Genomic DNA, 23,084 nt, shown 5'->3' on the forward strand with positions numbered 1-23,084 from the left:
ATGAAAAGTTGACAAACCAGAGCAATTTTTGGTACTGTTTTTATTGCTTTACATAGTGCTGTCTATGGCATATTATTGACAGGCATCTGATTACAGGCAGGACTTCATTTTTATAACTCTAAATGGTCAGTGGTAGTATTTCTGCGACTATTTTCTGAGTGGCTAAAAGGCCCCAAGGATAATCAAAACTCCAACTTTACTATCTATTGAAAGTAAAGGTTCTAGCTTTGTTCTAGCCTGTTTGCTGGGATTGCTTTCCAATTTAGAGGAATGGTAGGTTTACCATGTTATTAGTCTAATCCACCATTTCAAAGAATTGGCCTCTCTTAGCATAGTTGAAGAGCCAGAATTGTATCTGTACATGGGAGAAAAGCTGATACCACTACATGTTATCATGAAAAACATGGGGTCAGTATTAGTAAATTCTATAGGATTGATCTACTGCATTAGTGGTTGTGATACAGTGAGCTTTTTCTATTTGAAAGGGAATAAAACTTTAGTTGGTGCTGCAGAAATATCTGTAATGACAGAGCTCATGCTAAATATTTATTCCATTGTTCAAGGCAACATCTCAAATCTGCCAAAATATGAGGAGGACATAACTAAACTATGTCAAAAAGTGGTGCTTGGGTGTATGGTAGAAAAGCCAGTGAATCCCTGACATTGAACAATCTGTAAGTGCATTTATTCCACCAAAAGAAGGACCTGAAGTGTTTGCCTCCAATGGAAAACTCCTTTAAATACCACATAAAACGTACCCTTCTACAGTGGTCTGTCATTGTACAAGGCAATATTCTTGAGCTATTTGTGCATAATTCCCTGGATTTTGGCTGAGCTTTTAGTGAGTTTGAAGGAGTGGTGGTTCCTGTAATCATCACTCTGCTACAATAGGAGGCAAATTTAAGATTTTTGGCTACTTTATGGGGGAAAATTTTGATATCAGTCACTGAAAAGTTTATTTTCTTACATTTGCCTCTTAGTAACTTATTTTAGCCAGCAAATAATCTTAAAAAGGGAAATTATGCCATAAGTAGCTAAGTTTTCTAGTTTAACCTTAGTCATTACCCTGAAAGGGTAAACTTCACGAAGTTTACAAAGGTAAACTTCACGAATATTTTTTTGTTTATTTTTAATTACGCAAAAAAAAGGTGGGCTCGAAGTAAGCTCAGATATCCAGGACCCTGGTAGATCTGTGATCAGCATCTTTAGTGAGTCATGAAATATTATCATCATCTCACCTATTGTTATGCTTTGTTGGGTGGCATTTTTTTTTGTCTGCTAAAGTCAGTGATTAGATGAGTTCTATTTGCATCCAGTTATTTCCATTCTGGCATGCTTTGACACTCTGATTGCCATATTGGCTTAGAAAAATTAATTAAACATTAGCTTCGTTATTTTTTCATCAGTTAAAGCATAAAGTTAAGAATTTACTCGTGTTACATCACCTAAAATTACATTTGAAATTTGAGGGTCATGCCAGTGCTGGCGGTCACGGGTCCTGACAGATTCGTGATCAGTAGGGGGAAAATGACCAGAATCCGTTCGCCAACAAGTTGTACCTTTTACAACATGGGGGGGGGGTCAAGATTTTTGCACTTGGCGCCTGGGCTAATATGGCTTTACTGCCTCTGAAACTGCGAAGCTTAGTATGTAATTTTTAAATAATTTTATATCGATTGACCATTTCAGAATTGTCAGTCGATAACAACCTTGTCATCTTTTGGTCAAAATCATGGTTTGATGCTACAAAATGGGAGATAGTTCCTTTCCCGCGGCAAGATCTTTTTGAGTACTTGAAAATAGCGCTAGAATTCATAATTTTAAATGGAATGAATCGTCTTCGATTTTTCTTGGACTATCGATTACTACTGGAAAAAATTTAATAATAATAAATAAAAAATAATATTCTATTAAACAATAAATAATCAATTTTTCTGTAATAAGGTCTGAAAGGGGTGGGAGGGGAGAGGAAAAACTTAGTTTCGAGGATCCAGGTGTGTCAAAGGGGGAATAACTTTAAGCATTCTTACACATAAATTAGAATAAAAAGAAGAAAAAAAATCTATTTATATGATTCTGTATGGTAGGTTACCGCGTCTGCTATATGTGACCCCGGTAGGAATAACTTTTTTTGGTTTGTTATCATTTTACTTTTGCTGCACAAAAGCTGGGAAATTATGACAAAAGGTGGGAGAAGGCCAGTAGGGGGTGGGCTGTTAGTCTGTGGTAGAGTGAGAAAGGGTTATCAAAAAAGAAATAAGATTTAGCACCAAAAGCATATAATCAACCATTATAAAGGTTCCAGAGTTTCGGCTTTTCTTCGATGTTTAATTCAAGCTCCGAAAGTAGTTACAACTCTTTGTTGAACAAGCTTAGACATTAAAGGCAAAATGATAATGCTTAACTACTATATATGTCCGATTACTACTTCTACTAGCAACTCACTGGGGCACCAAGCTGCCTGATGCCAACACAGCTACGCATGCTCCTCCTCCGTCCCAATCTTTTAAAGCCTCCCTCCTTACACCCTCCCAGAAAGGTCCCATTTCTCTTGAATTTTCCTTACGAAATCCTCCCACCACATATGGGTATGACCTTATTTTCGTTTGGGTCTAGACGGGTGGCCGATCAACTGTAAAAAGACCAAGGACCTTAGCTATTCTACTTTTAATATCTTACCTGTCCGCACCGTCTTTGCTAATAATAATATCTAAGGATGTGAAGCTGTCCACTTGACTTATCTTTTTGTTAACCAACATTACCTTTTCATCTTCATTTATTCCTGGTCTTAGCAACTTAAATAATTTATTAGACGACGCTGCTTTCCCAATTACAAGAGAGAGTTTAAGAGAGAAAAACTGGGCTTAATTTAAAAAAAGCAGTGAAAAGCGTACTAAAACGTGCTAAAAACAAAAACAACAACAAAACATTAATTAATAAAAAAAACTTTATATTTTGACTCCACATCCGGGAGCCTTTATCAATGAAAAAAAAAAGAAAAAAAACTTAGTTAATCATCTAAAGAAAAAGAACAAAGAGCCGAAAACTATCTAAAGATTTTTGTGTCTTATCTGTGATTACAGTTATTGCCATTCTTTGGAAGTTTTATAAAGATGTGAGTTTTATTTATCTGTTTTGTCTTTTGTTCTTTTTTTCTCTTTCATTTGTGTTGTTCTTTGTCTTTTTCTTTAGATAACTAAGTTTCTTTCGTTTTTTTTTTCATTTATAAAGGTTCTCGGATGTGGAGTCGAAATATTCTGAGTTTTTCTATTAATTAATGTTTTGTTATTGCTTTTGTTTTTAGTACGCCTGTCACTGCTTTGTTTAAATTAAACCCGTTTTTTCTCTATTAAACTCTCTCTTGTCTTAGCAACTTAGTCCCTTTAACATAAATTTTCAAACCTATTCTTGCACCCTGAACTCGTGAAACCTCTAAAGGCTCATTCATTTTGCTAAAATTTTCATCTAGGGTGCTTAATTTGTCGGAGTAATCTTTATCCAGGAAAGTTTTACTTCCCTATTTTATTCCATGTTCTCCCATTACCTTTGTTGTGCTCCTTGGGACAAAGTCCATCAAAATAATCCATATAAATGGGAATAGAAAGCGACCCTGTTTAGCCCTGGATTTATTGCGAAACCAGCTACTAACCTCATTTCCTATGTTAACCGCAGCAATGTTATTCTCGTACATAGCACTAATCACTTCGATGGATTTATGTGGCATAACATACAAGGATTGAACTTTTGCTAAAGCTCTTCTCTCAGCTGACTCAAACGCTTACTCATAATCTATAAAACTGAGGACTAAGGTGTTTGATGACCCAGTCAAATCTCAGTTATCAATATAACAGTGAAAATTTGGTTGACGTATCCTCTGCCCTTCCGAAAATCACACTGTTCTTCTCTTAAAACCCTATCTACAGCGTCTCTAAATCTAAAAAATACCATCATACTAAATAGTTTGCTTCCTACAGAAACCAGGCTAATGTCTCTATAATTACCACACTCACTCTTATCATCTGTCATATACAGGGGTTTAATTAGTGTTTTCCTATAATCGCTAGGTACTTCCCTTTTTCCAAAAATTATAATGATAATCTTCAATGTCTTATCTCTAAACTCGTAACCACCATAATTGTGAAACTCATTTATCACACTATCAGCACCTGGGCCGTTATTATTTTTTAATTCTTTTAGTACTGTCATTACTACTTCCTTTGACAATAAAGCTTTCTTCAAATCCAAAGTGTCACTAGCTTTTTCATTCTTTTGCTATATCATTTCCTCTAACTCTATCACAGTTTAGCATATTCTCAGAATCTACTACCCATCTCTTTTTAACTCTTTCCTTGTCACTAATTGTGGTCCCGTTTCTATTTTTAACTGGGACAAGTCTAGATTGACTCTTCCCTCTCAATTTCTTATCATGCCAGTAAAATACTTTATTATTATGCCCTCCGGTTGCATCTTCCAGATCTTAGACAATTTTATCCATGGCCTCCATTTTCCACCTCCTTAATTCTTATTTTAACGCTTTCTCCACTTTCTTTACATTGCTCTTACTTTCATATGATCTATGAATTAATTAATCCCTGTACAAGCCCCTTCCCCTCTCTATTAAACATAAACAGCATTTCAATAATATTCCTAGCTACGTTTCTAACTTTCTTCCCTACGACATCATCAGCGACTTCACAAACTATTTTCTTGAAATGATTCCGTCCATCCTCTACATTGTCAAATTTTAAACTTTCCAGTTTATTAGCGTATTCAATTGTTCCTGGAAAGTTTCTCTCGAATTCTCTTCCTGGAGTCTACCAACATCATAGCTTCTCGGAAGGTAGTTACCCAATGTCAGCTTTAAATTAACCCTAAATACTAGTAGATTGTGATCTATACTTTTAACTTTAGTAACTCCTATATATCCTAGTATCTTGTTTTTACTCTACCAGTCTTTGGTTTACAATAACATAATCAGTAAGGCTAGCTGTCTTAACATCATGTGGATACCAGGTTAACTTATGGGCCATTTTATGACCAAATGCTATATTGGTTATAACTAGATTGTTGTATCTACAAAATTGGAGCAGTCTAACCATTACTGTTTCCTTTTCCTACACCAAATTTACCTAGGCTACGATGCCATCTATCCCTATTTCTACCGGCCTGGGCGTTAAAATCTCCCAATAAAAATGACATAGTTCTACCTAGGACCCTGTCTATTTGTTCCTGTAGTTGTAAGTAAAATTCATCTGAGTCGCTACTGTATCCATCAGTCGGTTCTACAGTCTATACTACTAAGACTGATGCCTTGTACTTTTTAAGTCATAAAATGAGTGACTAGCATTCCATTATTATTAATACCTTTGCAACCTAGACAAGACTCAGTAGCTTCCTTGTTCATAATGAGCCCTACTCCTTGGCTGTACCCCATCCGTCCTGCCTGAGCAAATAAATTCTATATCACCTAATTTCATGTTTCCTACCCTGAGATATGAGTTTTTGAAACTCCTTATAAGTCTATTTCGAAGCGTCTGAATTATTCAAAATGTCGGTACGATTATTGCTTTTTAACGTTGTAACGTTTCAAATTCTTATTTTCATGTTCTTTGTTATGGCCTCAAGAAAAACAATGGTCCCAGAACCAGTTTAGGTCGGGGACTAACACATCTTTTCAAGTCTACACGAATCCCTATAGTAGGATTTGAACCGGTCAGTAAGAAGTCCGGAAAACATGGAAAACATGGTTTTCCAAATTTGAAGATGCTCTTCTATCTCCAAGAGTCGAAATCCTGCACAGACAATCTCAAGCACATTACCTCCGACTCACTATATTTTCATGCCTACAAATATTATGCTGTTCCGGGGAGGCAACCCTTAATAAATAACTTACATAGAAGAGGTTTTTCAGCCCAAAAAAGCCCACCAAAACAGACCAAACTCAGAAGGATTATCCATTCGTTAGAATCCAGTGCAAATGCTGTGTTGTCTACCGGGCTATAATTTCCTGGAGGGGCGCCACTTCTCAGTCTCATCCTGTAGTACTGTTAGTAATCTCAGTTTTGGTTAGAAAAACTCGTGAAAGGTCCACTAGTGTTGGAAGGGTGCCACTATGTTACTATGAATCCACTCAAGCTGGATTTTCCTGCCGGGGATAGGAACTTATGACGAGCGGAGATCCCAAACCGTCTCACAGCATCGGAACAGCTCTAACTTTTTATACCCAGCCTATCCTCGTCAGAGACGAATTTTCCTGGTTGGGGGGGGGGTCAATTGCCGCAACTAGTGTTTTTTGGTCCAAAGGCGTTAAATTTCTGTATGTCATTTGGATCAATCTAGAAGGGGAGCCTGGGGGAGTTCGATCCATGCCTCTCCCCCCCTTTTGTGTTTCAACCGTAAGTTTTGTCTGTGTGTACGAATGTGGTTAGCTCTTCTGAAAAGTTGCCGTCTTTAGCTTAGTTACGTTTTAAGTAGGTGTACAACCCAATATTGTGAATAGTATGTCTGAAATTTGAAAAAAAAAGGCTTAATTTTTTAATTAGCCTTTATCGTAGCTAGCCCCTGACTATTTTACTGTAAGTTTCGTTTGTTACGTTGAATTGATTTTGTAAAAGGTCATTCATTCTGCTGGATAATTTTGGGTACGATTTTTTTAATATAATTTCCTGGCAATTTGCAGACGGTATTTTTTCTGTTAATTATTTTGGAAAAGATGAGCTACCAGTTCTTTTTTTTTGCAATATTTATATAAGTGTGAATTAAAAAAAAATTTTAAAGTAAAAACATGCATAAAAATAACAAACTAACGCTGGAATTTGCAAATGAATGTTAGTAAGTGTTTTTAACATTCTTTTTATTAAAAATAATGGAGTTCCTGCATGATTTTCAGCTCAAGTTATACTTCACAAGTAAAACTAGCTGCGCTTTAGTTGATTCTACTTTAAAACTTGTTCCGCAATTACTCTGAGAAAAAAATAAATTAAGATTTCATTAGAGATGTTCTTTTTTGAAATTTTTGGAAGTTTTAGTGAAATATCAAGTGATGTACAATGTTTTGTTGCCTAATATAGTAATATAATGGAATTATAGTTCATTTCATCAGTAGTATACTTTACCAATTCAAAATAAGTGCTTTTTAACCTCTGTAATTCTTTTTTTTTATCTGTCAACTTGTTTATTTGTATTTGTAACTCTTATTTCATTTCAAATTAGGCTTATTCATCTTATTTCATTTCAAATTTTTATTTAGATCGGTCGAACTAGACTATAAAGAAGATATTGAAAAGTTTGGTGTTAAAGGTTATCGCTACTGGGGCTCGCCGGATTTGTTCGCTAACGCCAGCAGCAACCCTGATAATTGGTGCTTCTCAGCCAACCGCACAGACGGCGATGAATTCTTTGTACCGAATGGACTACAAGACAGTTCTGAATGTAGATTCGGAGCCCCTGCTTTTGTCAGCTTCCCAAGATTCTTTCATGGAGATCCTTGGCTCAGAGAACAAGTTCTGGGTGTTCCCGATCCAAATGATGTTGACCACATGTTCCACATTGACATGGAACCTGTAAGTATTATTTCCATTCTACGTGAAAATTTACATTTTGCTAGTCACTCTATCTCTTTTTTTGGGCTTAAAGTTTAGTTTGTTCTCATTTCTTTCTGACACGCCACTTTTTTGTAAAAATAAGATGAGTAATGCCCCGCAATTGCTGGTTTTAAAGTTTCTGGTCTTTTGTGAGGTTGCAGCCTATTTTCTAAACTTTGTTGCGTTGCTCGAAAATTTCGAATTTCTGTGTCTGGATTATGTTTGTCTTTGAATTATCATATTGAACATCTTTAAAGACAACAATACAGTTTATCAGATGTTTCTTTCGTTTTCTCCCTTTTTTTATGTAGGCCTAATGTTTTTTTCTTTTTTTTATGTGTGTGTTAGTTTGTTTAAGCTTCTTTTCAGTTGTTTTTTTTTCGTTGATAGATGTTTCCGGATGTGACGCTGAAAAACTTGGACATTTATTATTATTTTTAAAAAAGAAATTTATTGAACCACATTGGCCTGCCATAATGTACATACATTAAAACTTGTACGCCTATCTACATCTGATTCCTGAAAACATTTGAGTTTTGGATCTAAGGAGTTAAGCAAGTGAAGAAAAGAACCCAAAGATTCTTCCCCATGTTCCCATGAATAAAAAATATCATCTTTAAAACGAACCCAAAATTCAGGTTTACAAAGACTTCGTGAAATAGCCCTTTCTTCAATGTCTTCCATGAAAATATAAATCTCTATTGATGAAAGGGGGTGCTAACTCATTTTGGAGCATAAACTCAGTTCTAACCCATCTATATCAGAAAAATCTACACTTTTGGATCAGACACTTCTTTCACTTACAGCCGTGTGCAACAGAACTTGTTTTTATTTCCATTATAGAGGCATTTCTTATAAACAGAAATATGGGCTTCCAATGGGCGCCCCCTTTCACCAATAAAGACTGGTATTTTCATTTTCTGGGGCTGTTTCTTGTATTTAATTTTTCTCCGTTGATAAAGGCTTCTAGATATGCAGCCGAAATATTCTGACTTTTTGTCCACAGTCTGTTTAAAATATTAAACCCGTTTTTCTATACTTTCCTTTGTTTAAATTTGTAAATGGAAAGGCAGTTTGGTCTAAGAAATTCTTTTATATTATTGCAGCCAACACGAAAACGGAAGGGTTAAGGTTGATTAAGAAGTGATGAAAATTGAGATAAACACAAAGGAATGGCAAAGAAGTAATAAAAAACGGTCTTCTTTTCCGCTTTGATAAGTCAGTCACCCGTGAAGTTTTGTCAATAGAAATTATTATTTTTTAGGAAACCGGCGTGCCTTTAGCTGTAAGTGCTCGATTCCAGATTAACATTTTATCTACAGGAGATAAACATATAGAGTAAGTTTGTATTACTTTAATTAAAAAAAAATTAATTCAAGTCTATGAGTTACTTATGATTCTTTTATTTCCGACAAAATTGATAGCGCCCGACTTCTAAAAACTTTGGCCCGAAACGCAACTAGTCAACAACTAACCTAGGTTTTGTCTCTATAGTTCTCTCTGTATAACTTCTTTTAAATAAATCAGTAGACGGGTTTCCTGGGATAACATTCCCGCGGATATTATTCCAAATGGGGTTACAGTCTTGCAAAAAAAAAATTTATGCACCCCTTGCGCGGTGCTTCCACTTGTAAATAATCTGACCCTACTGTGTTTCTGCGTGTATGCGGCATTGGCTTGGTAAGCGGTGGTACTAGTAGAGATAGATTGTCAAAGAAAGGGTGATGGATGGTACTTGTAATAACAGCCTTTGCTGCCATATTAGGTCTCTCAAGAAGGTTGTAAAGTTACCTGATCGGTGCTAAAAATTGCCTTTTAGGCCCCTATTTTGAATCTTTAAATACCAGATTTGGGACAAAATATCTTTAGTTATATTCTCTAAGTTACAATCGAGGTCCACATGGCCACTCGAAAAAAAACTTCTTGAAAGTTAAAATTGGTGTCCAAAAACGCTCTGAGATGTTCTAGGTACGCTATTTTGATAACCCGGCTACACATGGTGTAGATCCAATAGTGGTTTATAGTCAAAACCTTTAGGTGAATCGGAGGCATACTATGTTTTTCTTCCTCCCTCAACACAAAAATTGAAGTCTCCCTACCCTTCCCCATTTTCCTTCTCCAGCCCTACCTAAAAGTTTCAACTATATGTCCTGAGCCCATTTCCTAAGTATTGCAAACATGCTATTTTAAAAATATGGATGTACATAGTGTCTTTCGATTTCGTTTTGTCCATTCTTTCAAGTTGCAAATCAAGATCCACTGTAAGTCCCATTTGCCTCTATATTACTTGGACTATCACTTGGACTTATCCTTTAGGTGGATTGGGAACAAAATATTTTTATCCTCTCTCTCAGACATATAATTTGCATTCCCTTTGCCCCATTCCGCTCCCTTCTTCCAACAGTACCTGAGAGTTTCAACTCCATCCCCCAAGCAGTTGCCGGGATAGTGCAGATATATTGCTTCGATGGCTTGAAAACATATAGCATCTTTTGATGTGCTTTTGTCCTCCCTCCCAGGTTGGATTTTGAAGTCCACTTGCCCTCCCTCTTCACCATCACTCCCGCTACAGCTCGATTCTGTATTTTAAAAACTCGGCTGCGTATACTGTCTGATAGTTTACTTAGTTATACCTGTCGTTACCCGAGTACATCCTTGCGAAATTTGGAATATCTTGGCCTAGTGAACGACCCCTAATAGTCCCTAGCTGTTCTGACAACCAAGACCAAACATGGTCGCCTTTTCTACTAAAACCTACCTATGATAGGTAATTTAGGTAGTTTTAGTACCACTGCCCTTGGGGTTGTGGGGGTGATGTCCGTTCTGGAAATATACTTATTTGACTTTCGTGAACAAAACAACTATACATATATTTTTTATCTGTTACCATTCGCAGGGATGGGTTAAGGAAGGGCCAGGTAGAAAAGTAGGGCACAGGAGGGCGATGGTTGCTGTTCAATTACTTTTGGTCCTGAAAAGGATTCTAGAACCGTCAATTTACAGTCGAATTAGGCCCCTTTCTAGTTTCTATGACCAACCGCTATATGAAGTGGCAAGGGGGAAAATAATTAAATAAATAAATAATACAATGAAGGCCCATGTTGACAACAAGAAAGGGTAAGCTTATGTGGAAATTACTTTTTTTTTTTCCATGAGAAAGTTCTGACAAACCTTCTTGTAATTTAAAGAAATTAATTTTTAAAAAATATTTCCACAAAATAAGTTTTTCAAGAAAAGTAAAGAACTCCATTAAACCAAAAATGAAAAAAAAATAGAAATCAAATAATCTACCAAGCATACAACTAACACAAATCAGTATCAATAAATAAATGAAACCCAAAACAAATAGAAATTAAAATAAATAACAGAGTCAAATTCAAAACGAGCAGAAATTAATATGAGTAGGGTTCAAAACCCCATGCTTTCCAAAAGCCAGAATATAATTTGTACTTTACTGAAAAAATTCAAATGAATTTACTGAAAAAAATGTGCATTGTCAGTTTAATATACATATGCCGATATTTATTCCTTAAAATCTTAATTAATTTTGTATTTCTTAAAGTTATAAAAGTTACAAAAGTTTTAATTAATTTCTGTTCGTTTTATATTTACATAGTCTTTTTCAGGTAGAAAGAGTGAGCCTCTTCTAAAGTTAAACAACCATTCCTTCCATAAAAACCTTAAATACCTCCTGGGCATAACTTACAGCTCTTGCCCCTAATCTGTGGGGTTTGTTTCAACCCCAAAAGCCTTGTTATATGATATTTAGACTATTATGAATAGAATGGCTATCTCAAAATTTCTAATTAGATGCATTTCGGGACAATACGACGTGTTTGTAGGGGGGGGGGGGAGGTATTTAAAGGTCTCAATCCAATGAGCCCCCTCATTGGATTGGTAATAATATTTACAACCCTTGCCCTGAGGGCTCTGAGGGGGTTATCGTCCTCAAAGACCTATTTTCCAAAACTTTCAACTGCGTTGAACAAAATGAATGTCTCAAAATTTTGATTGCATGTCTTTGGGGAAATGTTGGGCGTGAAAGGGGGGTTAAGTTGCCCTCCAATCACTTTCAACTATTAAAAAGGGCACTAGCTATTTCAATTTCCAATTGAATGAGCACTTTTTGAAGTTTTTACGACAACGCTTTCTAAAAAACATTATATGTCCCCAGGGCATAACTTACAACTCTTGCCCTGAGGGCTGGGGAGATTTTTATCCTCAAAACATAATTTCCAGACCTTTCTGATACGCTGAACAAAATGGCTATCTCTAAATTTTGATTGTAAGTGGTTGGGGAAATGATGGACATGGAGGGGGGGGGCATTTGCCCTCTGATCACTTTCGACTAATATAAAAGGCACTAGTCCTCTCAATTTCCAATCGAATGAACCCTTTTTGAAGCTTCTATGACAAAACTTTCTATAAAACCTTATATGCCCCAAGGGCATAACTTAGTACGACCCTTGTCCAGTGTGCTATGGGGGGAGGGTTGTCATTCTCAAAAAGATGATCGGAAATATTTGGGGAAATGATGGGCATGGGGCTGGGTGATTCTCCCTCCAATTACCTTCGACTATTAAAAAGGACAATAGCCCTCTCAATTTCCAATCCAATGACCCCTTTTGATTTTTTTACGACAACGCTTTCCAGAAAAACATTATATACCCCCAGGGCATAACTTACAACCCTTGCCCTGAGGTTTTTTTTTGGGGGGGGGGGGAATTGTCATCCTCAAAGACCTAATTTCCAGAACTTAAACTACGTTGAACATAATAGTTATCTCAAAATTTTGATTGGATGTGTTTGCCCCCACAGCTCTGGGGGGGGGGTTGTCTTGCTGAAAAACATATTTTCCGGCTACGTTCAACAAAATGGCTATATCAAAATGTTGATCGGAAGTGTTCTGGGAAATGATGGGCGTGGGGGGGGGGGGGGTTCGCCCTCCAATCGCTTTTGACTATTAGTAAGGGCACTAACCATCTCAATTCCCAATTGAATGAGCCCTTTTTGAAGTTTCTACGACAACGCATAAAAACATACTTTCCTGACCCTTCAACTACGTTCAACAAAATGGCTATATCAAAATGTTGCTCGGAAGTGTTTTGGGAAATGATGGGCGTGGGGGGGGGGGGTCTTCCTCCAATCGCTTTTGACTATTAGTAAGGGCACTAACCATCTCAATTCCCAATTGAATGAGCCCTTTTAAAAAGTTTTTACGACAACGCATTCTATAAAAACCTTATATGCCCCAGGGCATAACTTTCAACCTTAGCCCTGAGAGCTGTGGGGGGGGTTGTCATACTCAAAAACATAATTTCCGGACCCTTCAACTACGTTCAACAAAATGGCTGTATCAAAATGTTGATCGGAAGTGTTTGGGGAAATGATGGGCGTGGGGGGGGGGCATTTGTCTTCCAATCACTCTCGATTATTATTAAGGGCACTAGCCCTTTCAATTCCCAATTGAATGAGCCCTTTTTGAAGTTTCTACGACAATGCTTTCTATAAAAACCTTATATGCCCTGAGGGCATAATATACAACCTTTACCCTGGGGCCTGTGGAGGGTTTGGCATCATAAAAGACATAATTTCTGGACCTTTGAGTTACGTTGAATAAAATAGTTATCTCAAAATTTTGATTGAATGTGTTTGGAAAAAGGACTGGCGTGAAAGGGGGTTACTTGTTCTCCAATCACTTTCGACTATTAAAAAGAGCGCTAGCCCTTTCAATTTCCAATCGAATGAGCCCTTTTTGAAGTTTCTGCGACAAAACTTTCTATAAAAAAACCTTATATGCCCCCAGGGCATAACTTACAACCCTCGCCCTGAGGGTTGTGGGGGGGGGGGGTGTCATCCTCAAAGACGTAATTTCCAGAACTTTAAACTCCGTTGAACAAAATGGTTGCCTCAAAATTTTGATTGGGTGTGTTTTCGGAAATGGTGGGCGTGAGATGGGGGATTGTTGCCCTTGAATCACTTTCGACTATTAAAAAGAGCGCTAGCTCTCTCAATTTCCAATCGAATGAACCCTTTTTGAAGTTTCTACAACACCGCTTTCTATAAAAACCTTATATCCCCCCAGGGCAGAATTTACAACCCTTACCCTGAGGGCTGTGAGGGGGTTGTCAATCTTAAAGACCTAATTTCTTTAACTCTCAACTACGTTGAAAGAAATGGTTATCTCAAAATTTTGATTGGATGTGTTTGGGGAAATGGTGGGCGTGAGATGGGGGTTAGTCGCCCTCCAATCACTTTCTACAGTTGAAAAGGGCACTAGCCATTTCAATGTCTAATCGAATGAGCCCTTTTTGAAGTTTCTACGACAAGGCTTTCTATAAAAACCTTATATGCCCCAAGGGCATAACTTACAACCCTTTCCCTGAGGGGTGTGGGGGGGGGGGTATCATCCTCAAAGACGTAATTTCCAAAGCTTTCAACTGCATTGAACAAAATTGATATCTCAAAATTCTGACTGTGTGTGTTTGAGAAAATGGTGGGCGTGAGAGGGGGGTGAGTTGCCCTCCAATCACTTTCGACTATTAAATTGGGCACTAGCCCTTTCAATTTCCAACTGAATGAGCCTTTATTGAAGCTTCTACGACAGAGCGTTCTATGTAAACCTTATATGCACCAATGGCATAACTTACAGCCCTTGCCCTGAGGGGTGTGGGGGGTTTATCATCCTCAAAGACATAATTTCCAGAACTTTCAACTACGTTGAACAAAATGGTTGTCTCACACAACAAATTATGATTGGATGTTTTTGGGGACATGGTGGGCGTGAGAGGGGGGTTAGCTGCCCTCCAATCACTTTCGACTATTAAAAAGGGCCCTAGAATTCTCGATTTCACTGGAATTCACTGGTTCTTTCAGTTTCCAATCAAATGAGCCCTTTTCATAGTTTCTACGACAAATCCTTCGATACGAAGTGCCCTGGTCTAAACAACAAAAAAAAAATGGTCGTCTCATACAGGTGGTATTTATCTACTAATAGCCAATACCAGTGCCATATCTTCAATTTCCTCGAGCCTTCCTGAAAAAGTAAAGCTTCAGTTGTTAATCAGTACAGCCTAGTAGGCCTATATCTAAATAGATATTTTGAAATATATATCCTAAAAATATAGTTCCTGGACTTTGATTTCGGGGATGAGATTATGTGAAAAACCATAAGAAGAAGGAAAATATAGTGAATAAAATAACTAAAAAAAGTAAAACGCAAAACATTAAAAAAAAACAAAAACACAAAGATAAGCCTTTGTGTGCTACTGTTTCATTGTAACGGTAACGAATCGGAGTCAACGCTGTTGCGTCGCCTATAGTAAAGGCCATACGGCTCCAATGTTTTATTATTTATTTATTTAATTTATTTTTCCAAGAAGCACTTCATATGGAAGGAGTCGTCGTAGAAACTTCAAAGGGGGCTCATTCGATTGGAAATCGAGAGTTCTGGTGCCCTTTTTAATAGTCGAAAGTGATTGGAGGGCAAATAGCCCCCCCCCCCACGCCCATCATTCCCCTAAACACATCTAATCAAAATTTTGAGATAGGCATTTTGTTCAGCGTAGCTGATTTCCAGATAGAAAATATATTTATGAGGAGGACACTCCCCCACAACCCTCAGGGCAAGGGTTTTAAGTTATGCCCTGGGGGCATTTAAGGCTTTTTAAGAAGGTGTTGTAGTAAATACTTCACAAAAGGCTATTTTAATTGTTAGTTCGTCGGGCTAGTGCTCTTGTTATTTGTTAACAGTTACTGGAGGGAAACTAGCCCCCCCCCCCCCACGCTCATCATTCCCCAAAACACATTCCTTAAAAATTGCTGTATAGCCATTTTTTTCCTTGTAGTTGATTTCCTCATAGAAAATATGTTTATGAGGAGGACATTCCTCCAAAAAACTCAGGCAAAGGAGTCATAGTTATGCCCTGGGGGCATATAAGGTTTTTATAGAAGGCGTTGTCGTAGAAACTTCAAAAAAGGCTCATTCGATTAGAAATTCAAAGGGCTAGTGCCCTTTTTAATAATCGAAAATGATTTGAGGGCACATAGCCCCCCCCCACGCCCATTATTTCCCCAACCACGTTCAATCAAAGTTTTGAGATAACCATTTTGTTCAGCATAGTTTATTTCCAGATCTAAAATATGTTTTGGAGAAGGACAATCCCCCACAACCCTCAGGGCAAGGGTTTTAAGTTATGCCCTGGGGGCATATAAGGTTTTTATAGAAGGCGTTGTCGTAGAAACTTATAAAAAGGCTCATTCGATTAGAAATTCAAAGGGCTAGTGCCCTTTCTAATAGTCGAAAAGGGTTGGAGGGCAAATAGCTCCCCCCACGCCCATACTTCCCCCAAGCACATCGAATATGAATTGAAAAATAGCTATTTTGTTCAGAGTAACTGATTTCATGAGAAAAAGGTTATATTTGAGGAGGACTCTCTCCTACAACTCTCGAGGAAAATATGTTAAGTTCCGCCAAGGATGCGTATAAGGTTTTTATAGCAAGCGTTGTCGTATAAACTTCAAAAAAGGCTTATCGCATTGGAACTTGAAAGGGCTTGTGCCCTTTTTAATAGTCAAAAGTGATTGGAGGGCAACTAGCCCCCCCCCCCCTACGCCCATCATTCCCCCAAACACATCCAATCAAAATTTTGAGATAGTCGTTTTGTTCAGAGTAGTTGATTTTTAGATAGAAAATATGTTTTTGAGGAGGACACTCCACCACAACCCTCAAGATCCTCAAACCCATCCGATAAGAACTTTGAAATATTTTTTTTTTTCAAATAGTTCAAAGACCATATAACGAAAACTCAGGGGTCAACACAGCCCCCCCCCAGGGCCCGAGGGTAGGTGTTGTTAGTTATGCCCTGGGGGAATATATGGTTCTAATTTAAGGGATGCTCGTAAAAACTCCAGAAATGGCTCATTTGATTGGAAATTGAAAGTTCTAGTTAAGTTTTTTAGAGTCAAAAGAGATTGAAGGGTAACTAGCCCCCCCCCTAGCCCCATTTTATCCAAATGCATCCAATGAAAATTGTGAGAAAGCCATTAATTTAAAAATTTATCAAAAGTTAGCTAACAAAATCTCAGGGGTCGTCACAGACCCCCAGGGCCCGGGGGCAGGCGTTGTAAGTCATGCCCTTGGGCATATATTGTTCGTATGAAAGGGATTCTCGTATAAACTTCAGAGAGGGCTCATTTGATTGGATATTGAAAGTTTGAGCTCACTTTTTAACAGTAAAAAGAGATCCGAGGGTAGCTAGCTCCCCCCCCCCCATGCCTTCTTTTTCAAAACCCATCTGATGAAAATTTTGATATAGACATCTTGTTAAAAAAAATAGTTCAAAGGTCGGATAAGAAAAACTCCGGTGTCAGTACAACCCCCCAGGGCACAGGGGAAGGCGTTTTAAGTTATGCCCTAAGGGCATGAATGCTTCTTATGAAAGGGATGCTCGTATAAACTTCAGAGAGGGCTAGTTCACTTCACTTGTACTAGTTCTAGTTCAATTTTTAAGAAACAAGAGAGTTAAAGAACCCGCCCCCCACGCTCTTTTTTTCCCCAGGCACGGTGAATACAAGTTGGGCTATATCAAGGGCCTTTAAATATGGTCAAAAACTAGATAAAAAACAAGCCACCCTCCGCCTGGGGTATCTGTATGTCAAATATTTTCCTGGGGGTTTATATGGTTTTTATGAAAGGGACGCTCGTATAAACTTCAGAGGGGGCTCATTTGATTGGAAATTGAAAGTTCTAGTTCAATTTTTAAGAGTCAAAAGATATCCTAGGGCAACTAGCCCCCCCCCCCCACACACACACCCTTTTTTCCCCAAGCCCATCTGAATTTATTTTTATAATAGCCATTTCATTAAAAATAGTTCAAAGGTCAAATAAGAAAAAGCCTGTGTCGACGGAACCCACCAGGGCCCGGAGGCAGGCGTTATGAGTAATTTTCTAGGGGCATATATTGTTCTTATGGAAGGGATGATCGTATAAACTTCGGAGAGGGTTCATTTAATCTGAAATTGAAAGTTCTAGTTCCCTTTTTAAGAGGCAAAAAGATAGGAGGGCAACTAGCCCCCCTCCTCTGCGCCCTAAATGTATAAGGTAAAAATTTTGAGATGGACATTTTGTTAAGAATTATTCAAAGTTCAGATAACAAAAAACTCCGTTGTCAACACAGCCCCCCATGGCCCGGGGGTAGGCGTTGTAAGTTATGCCCTGGGGGCATATATGGTTGTTATGGAAAGAATGCTCGTATAAAATTCCTAGAGGGCTTATTTGATTGGAAATTGATAGTTGTAATTCACTTTCTAAGAGTAAAAAAAGATTGGAGGGCAGCCAGCCTCCCCCCACACTCCATTTATTTTTTTCCCAGAGGCACTTCATATAGAATAGGTAGTCGTATAAACTTCAAAAGGAACTCATTCGTTGAGATATCGAAAGTTCAACTGCCATATTTAAGTGTCAAAATTGATCAGCGGGCAACTGCCCCCCCCCCCCCAAGCCCTTTTTCCCCAAATACATCTGATAAATAATTTGAGGTAGCCATTTTGTCAAAAACAGTTCAAAGATTACATAACAAAATCTCCTGTATACATAACCATTTCATTACAAACAGTACAAACGTGAGATAATAAATGATCCCTTGTTAAAACCCCCCCCCCCTCCAGAGCCGGTGTAGGTAGGGTAGCTATGGCTCTGGGGGCCTACATTGTTTTTATTGAAGGTATGGTCGTATAGACTTCAGAGAAAGTTCATTTGGATGGAAATTAAAAGTTCTTGTTCATTTTCTCAGAGTGAAAAAAGATCGGAAGGCAACTACCCCCTCCCGTCCCCCCCACCGTGGGGTTTATCAAATGGACAAACCCATCCGATAAAAATTTGAGGTAACCATTGCGTTAAAAATAGTTCAACCATAAGACAATAAAAGTCCAAGGTCGAAACAACCCCTACGGGCCCAGAAACAGGCGTTGTAAGTTATACTCTCGGGATATATATGGTTCTTATAGTAGTGGTACTCGTATAAACTTCAGAGAATGCTCATTTGATTGAAAATAGAAAGTTCTAGTTCACTTTTAAAGATTCAAAAGAGACCGAAGCGTAATCTAGTCTCCCCCGCCCCTTTTTCCCATAACCCATCCGATAAAAATTTTGAGATAGCAATTTTGTTAAAAATAGTTCAAACATCAGATAATAAAAACTCCGAGGTTGACATAAACCCATTTTATCACTTTGATATTGTTACTTTGATATCATTTTTGATACTTTGATGAATATTTGAGGATTTTTTTTAAGTTTGAGTTTGAAATAAGGAATTTTTAAAAACTTGAAATTTTTTGCAATCAAAAACGAACAAAAATTAATTAAAAAATAAACTTTCCGAAAAATAAGTTTTTAAAAGAAAATTAAAGGTAATTTTAAAATTAAGCTCAAAAAATAAAAATACATGTTAAAATTCAAACTCAACACGACCTAAAATTACTGTTAAATATTAAATGAAAACAAAAACGAAGAGAAATTAACCAAACATTCACATCAAAAACATACAACAAGTAATGATATTAATGAATAAATAGATCTTAAAGCGAGTAATGCTTAGATTGAATTCGAAAATCAAGCTTAAAACGAAACAAAATATTTTCCTATTGAAGCATAAATCAAACTTAAAATGAACAGAAATTATATAAAAAATCAATGCAAACAAACATAGAATACATATTATTGTAAATTAATAAATCTTAGAACGAGTGAAACTTAAATTGAATATGCAAATCAAGCTTGAAACGAACAAAAATCACTACAAACAAGAGTTTGGGTATGACCTCCTTCTCTCACTGTAGAAGTCTAAAACCTGCTGTGTCATTGCCGCTTTACTGAAAACGATATACGTCTTGAACAGTCTTGGAAAGTATAAACAACATCAAATTGAATATTTGATGTATAATGATATTAATTGTTGAAAGATCCATCAGTTCGAGAATTTATTTCACTGTAATTGTATTTTTATTGTCAATACTTTAAGAACTGTGAAATAAAATAATTTTAATATAATCCTTTTTCAGTTAAGTGCCAATGAAGCAGTAGGTTTTTGGCTTCTATTTACAGTTAGGAAACGAGACAGTATCCAAACACTTTTTTTCAGTGAAACTATAGTCGTCTTGAACAATTTTAAATGGAGCTAATAAATTCAAATGAATATTTTATATATAATGGTAGTAATTGCTGAAAGCTCATCAGTTCAAAATGTTACTATAATTTTAATGTTTATTTTCAATATTAAGTACAAAAGAAAATATTTGTCATAAAATTGGTGACCAATCATTTTCATTGGTATTATTAGCTTTGAATCCATTCATAAGATTTGGATTACCCACTATTTAGCCAGAAGAATAACTTTTAGGAATTGGAAAATATATCACACAGTGAAATAAATTAACTAGCAGATCCGGCTATTTCACCCACACTATTATGGAAAAAAAGTCGTCCTAAGGAAAGATAGAAATTTCAGAATAAAAGTTAAAATAAATTATCATTCGTTTGTATTTTCGTTTTTCAGCTGCTTATATTTACTAAGTATAAATGGTATAATTTTAAGCTCAGGCGCATATAATTTTTGAGCGAAATTCTTTATGGATACTGTCGCTATGTTTAACTTAAAAACTTTTCAAGATATCCTATAAGGTTTTTCTTAGAGTGAAAGGGGCAAAAAATCTTGAAAGTTTTCTTAAGGGATATCTTGAAAACATTTTGAGTTGAAAAATGGTGACTAAATCCTTAAAAAGATTATCTGAAACTCCTCTGCTTCTGAACTTTGCGAATGGCTCCATTCCCGCTTGATTCTAGCTCCAGTCCGCGCTGTAAGATTTATTACAGTATCTAGCTGCCAATTAGAGTGAATGTTTGATTTTAAAGGCGGGTGCATCTTCTCTTGGTTATACAATCTGATTCAGCATAACTAGGATTAGTACTTAACTAGAATCTTGCAATATTAATATGGAAACAGCTTTTTTTATCACTGTCTTTAAACTTCTTGGTTTTGGAGGTATTGCAATGTAATCCGGTTGAATTTTTTGCTTAATTTGTTAAACTATTTTTATTTTTCAGACTACTGAGAGGTTACCCAATGCGATACTACCCAATTCTTTGGTTCTCTGTGAATGCGGATATGAGTGAATCAATAGCTACTTATATGAAAATTGTTTTGGCAGCACCTACTGTTGTCCCTGCTGTTTTGTGGTCTTTGGCTGGTCTTTTTGTAGTATTAACAATGTTTTACTCATTTAAATATTATTCTTATAAAAAACACTTCAGCTCAGCTCCTCTAGTTTTTGATGATGAGTTGGAGTCAGAAACCCCCAATGCCTTAACGTCATGATTGTTCAATCCAAGTTGATTTTTGTAAGCCTTTTTTAACTATTAACATTTTTGGTGAGGGATAGAAGTATTAAATTGCAGGTTGATACATAACGAGTTTTATTCATTTAAGTATTATTCTTACAAAAATCTCTTTGGCGAAACCCTCTTGTTTTGATGGTGAGCTGAAGGTAGAGGCCCTCAATGTCCTAACAAAATGATTCATCAATCTAACTTGATTTTGAACAGTCTTTTACATGTGAATATATAACTTGTTTAATTTAAAAAGAGAAATTTCTTCTTGTTTTTTTTTTTTTTTTTTTTTTTTTTTTTTTTTTTTTGCATTTGGATCCTTGATGGAATTTCAACTTTACTAAATGTGTATTTTGTAAAAACGAGCAGTAGCTCATGATTACTTGATTACAAGGTAGTGTTTCTGCTTTGTTATTCTATTCTATGAGAGATATAGGTCATTGTCAGGGAAGGGTTCAAATATGGAGGAGGTTACATTTTGCCAATATATACAATTTTTCTTTCAAAATTTTAAGGCTGAGCTGAACCCAAAAAGTCTCAGCTATGCCATTGGCGTAAAGAAATGAAGATTACTTGTTTTGTTTTTTTTAGTATAGAATGAGCTGCAATAGCAGAGGAGCTGCCACATCTTTTTTTTTTTTTTTTTTTTTTTTTTTTTTTTTTTTTTTTAGTATAAAACTTCAATAATCTTGTTTGTATAAAGTACTGATGCAATCAAAATCCTGGTGGTAGCCCAGCTGCCACCCCCCAAAAGACAGTCACGATGGAAAAACAAATTTGTTCGTTTGTGCATATAATATGTATATACGATTGGCTATTCACAGAGCCACGGAAATCGTTTGGTTTTTGCTGTAAACTACAGTAAACCGAAAAATGAACAAAAAGGAATCCTATTGAGAGATTAAACTTGTAATTACAGCATAGATTTCTATTTGGAGTATAAAAAAAAATTGCTTTGTATTATATTTGTTGAAACAATATACTTTTCTTTTAAAAACAGTTAATTCAAAACACTTGGAAACAGCTAATTTTTATATCTTGCGAAGTAGACTATGCTAGAATCTATGAGGAGTGTTTTTGGTTACTGGGTATCTATTTAAATTGTTATATATACTAACACCCAAAAAAAATAATGAAGCTTTTCATATTGTAGAAACAAAGAAACATTTTGTATTAAAGTTTTGATACATAAGTGTTTTGAGAGAAATTCCCAAACGGAATGAGTGTTTTTAGCAGGTTATACTCGTTGTCTCTTTCTTCTGGGTTTACTGGTTGAACTGGGAAGAGTTAGAAATAGTGGGATAAACGCCCCTCACCATAGCTAATCAAGCATAAATTCTTTTGACACTGATTGACTTTCAAAAAAACTTATTAACCAGTTCAAACTTCATTTTTCACTGTTTAATGGTTGAATGTGAACATGCAATTAAAGTTATTGATTATACCAAGTTCGAATTTTTTCGTTTTTTGTTTTGTTTCCTAGATTTTTTTTCCTTATGTTTTTTCTCGTTTCCTTTTTCTTGTCTCGTTTAGATGACTAAGCGTTAGAAAACTAAATGTTAGCAAGAGGCTCAATGTAGGTTCTCACGTTTGCCAGCGATTAATGATCTGACTCCACGAGTCATATCTTCTGCATTCACGTACTGATTGGTTCAATAAATAAAGTGAACTGGCCTGAACTCGAAATGTGAAATATGATTTTTATTTTTAAAATGATCGAAGGGTTTTCTTAGTTGAGAAGATATTAAAGTAAATATGTCTTTCTGTTACAGTGATGCATATTGATAAATTTGTGTAACTAAAAAAATTGTTATATCAAAAATGCAAACAAAGTGCTGAATTTAGCTCAGCTTCAGTATTTAGTCGATGTACTTTTACTTGAGATAAATATTTCTATAGGTAATTTATGCTCAAGATAATTTTAATTTGTTTCCTTTTTTCTTAACGCCCTCAGCCTAAGCGATCAACGCTCACTGTTGAATTTTAAAGCTATTTTTGTCATGATTTTCTTCTTTTTTTTTCCTGGGAATCTGATTCGTCTTTCTTAAAAGTGCCTTTGGTGTCTCTTTTCTTGAACGATACTTTTATTCTTTAGTTTAAACTAGAAACACGTGCGC

General features: G+C 36.3%; 1 protein-coding gene across 1 annotated transcript in view; it reads left to right on the forward strand.

The window, feature by feature from the left end:
* The window catches only part of LOC148952104 (protein croquemort-like), a 127,321-nt gene extending 106,099 nt beyond the window's left edge, over nt 1-21,222 (forward strand). The window contains exons 7-9 of the mRNA XM_089089547.1: nt 7,250-7,562; nt 8,848-8,921; nt 20,686-21,222. Of these exons, the coding sequence (XP_088945673.1) occupies nt 7,250-7,562; nt 8,848-8,921; nt 20,686-20,956 (658 nt within the window). The 3' untranslated portion in view covers nt 20,957-21,222. The remainder of the gene's footprint in view (nt 1-7,249; nt 7,563-8,847; nt 8,922-20,685) is intronic.
* The last annotated feature ends 1,862 nt before the right edge of the window (nt 21,223-23,084 follow it).

The sequence above is a fragment of the Artemia sp. Qi Xiang Cuo genome, chromosome 5, assembly GCF_049724085.1.
Source record: "Artemia sp. Qi Xiang Cuo chromosome 5, ASM4972408v1, whole genome shotgun sequence".
NCBI classification, from domain to species: Eukaryota; Metazoa; Arthropoda; class Branchiopoda; order Anostraca; family Artemiidae; genus Artemia; species Artemia sp. Qi Xiang Cuo.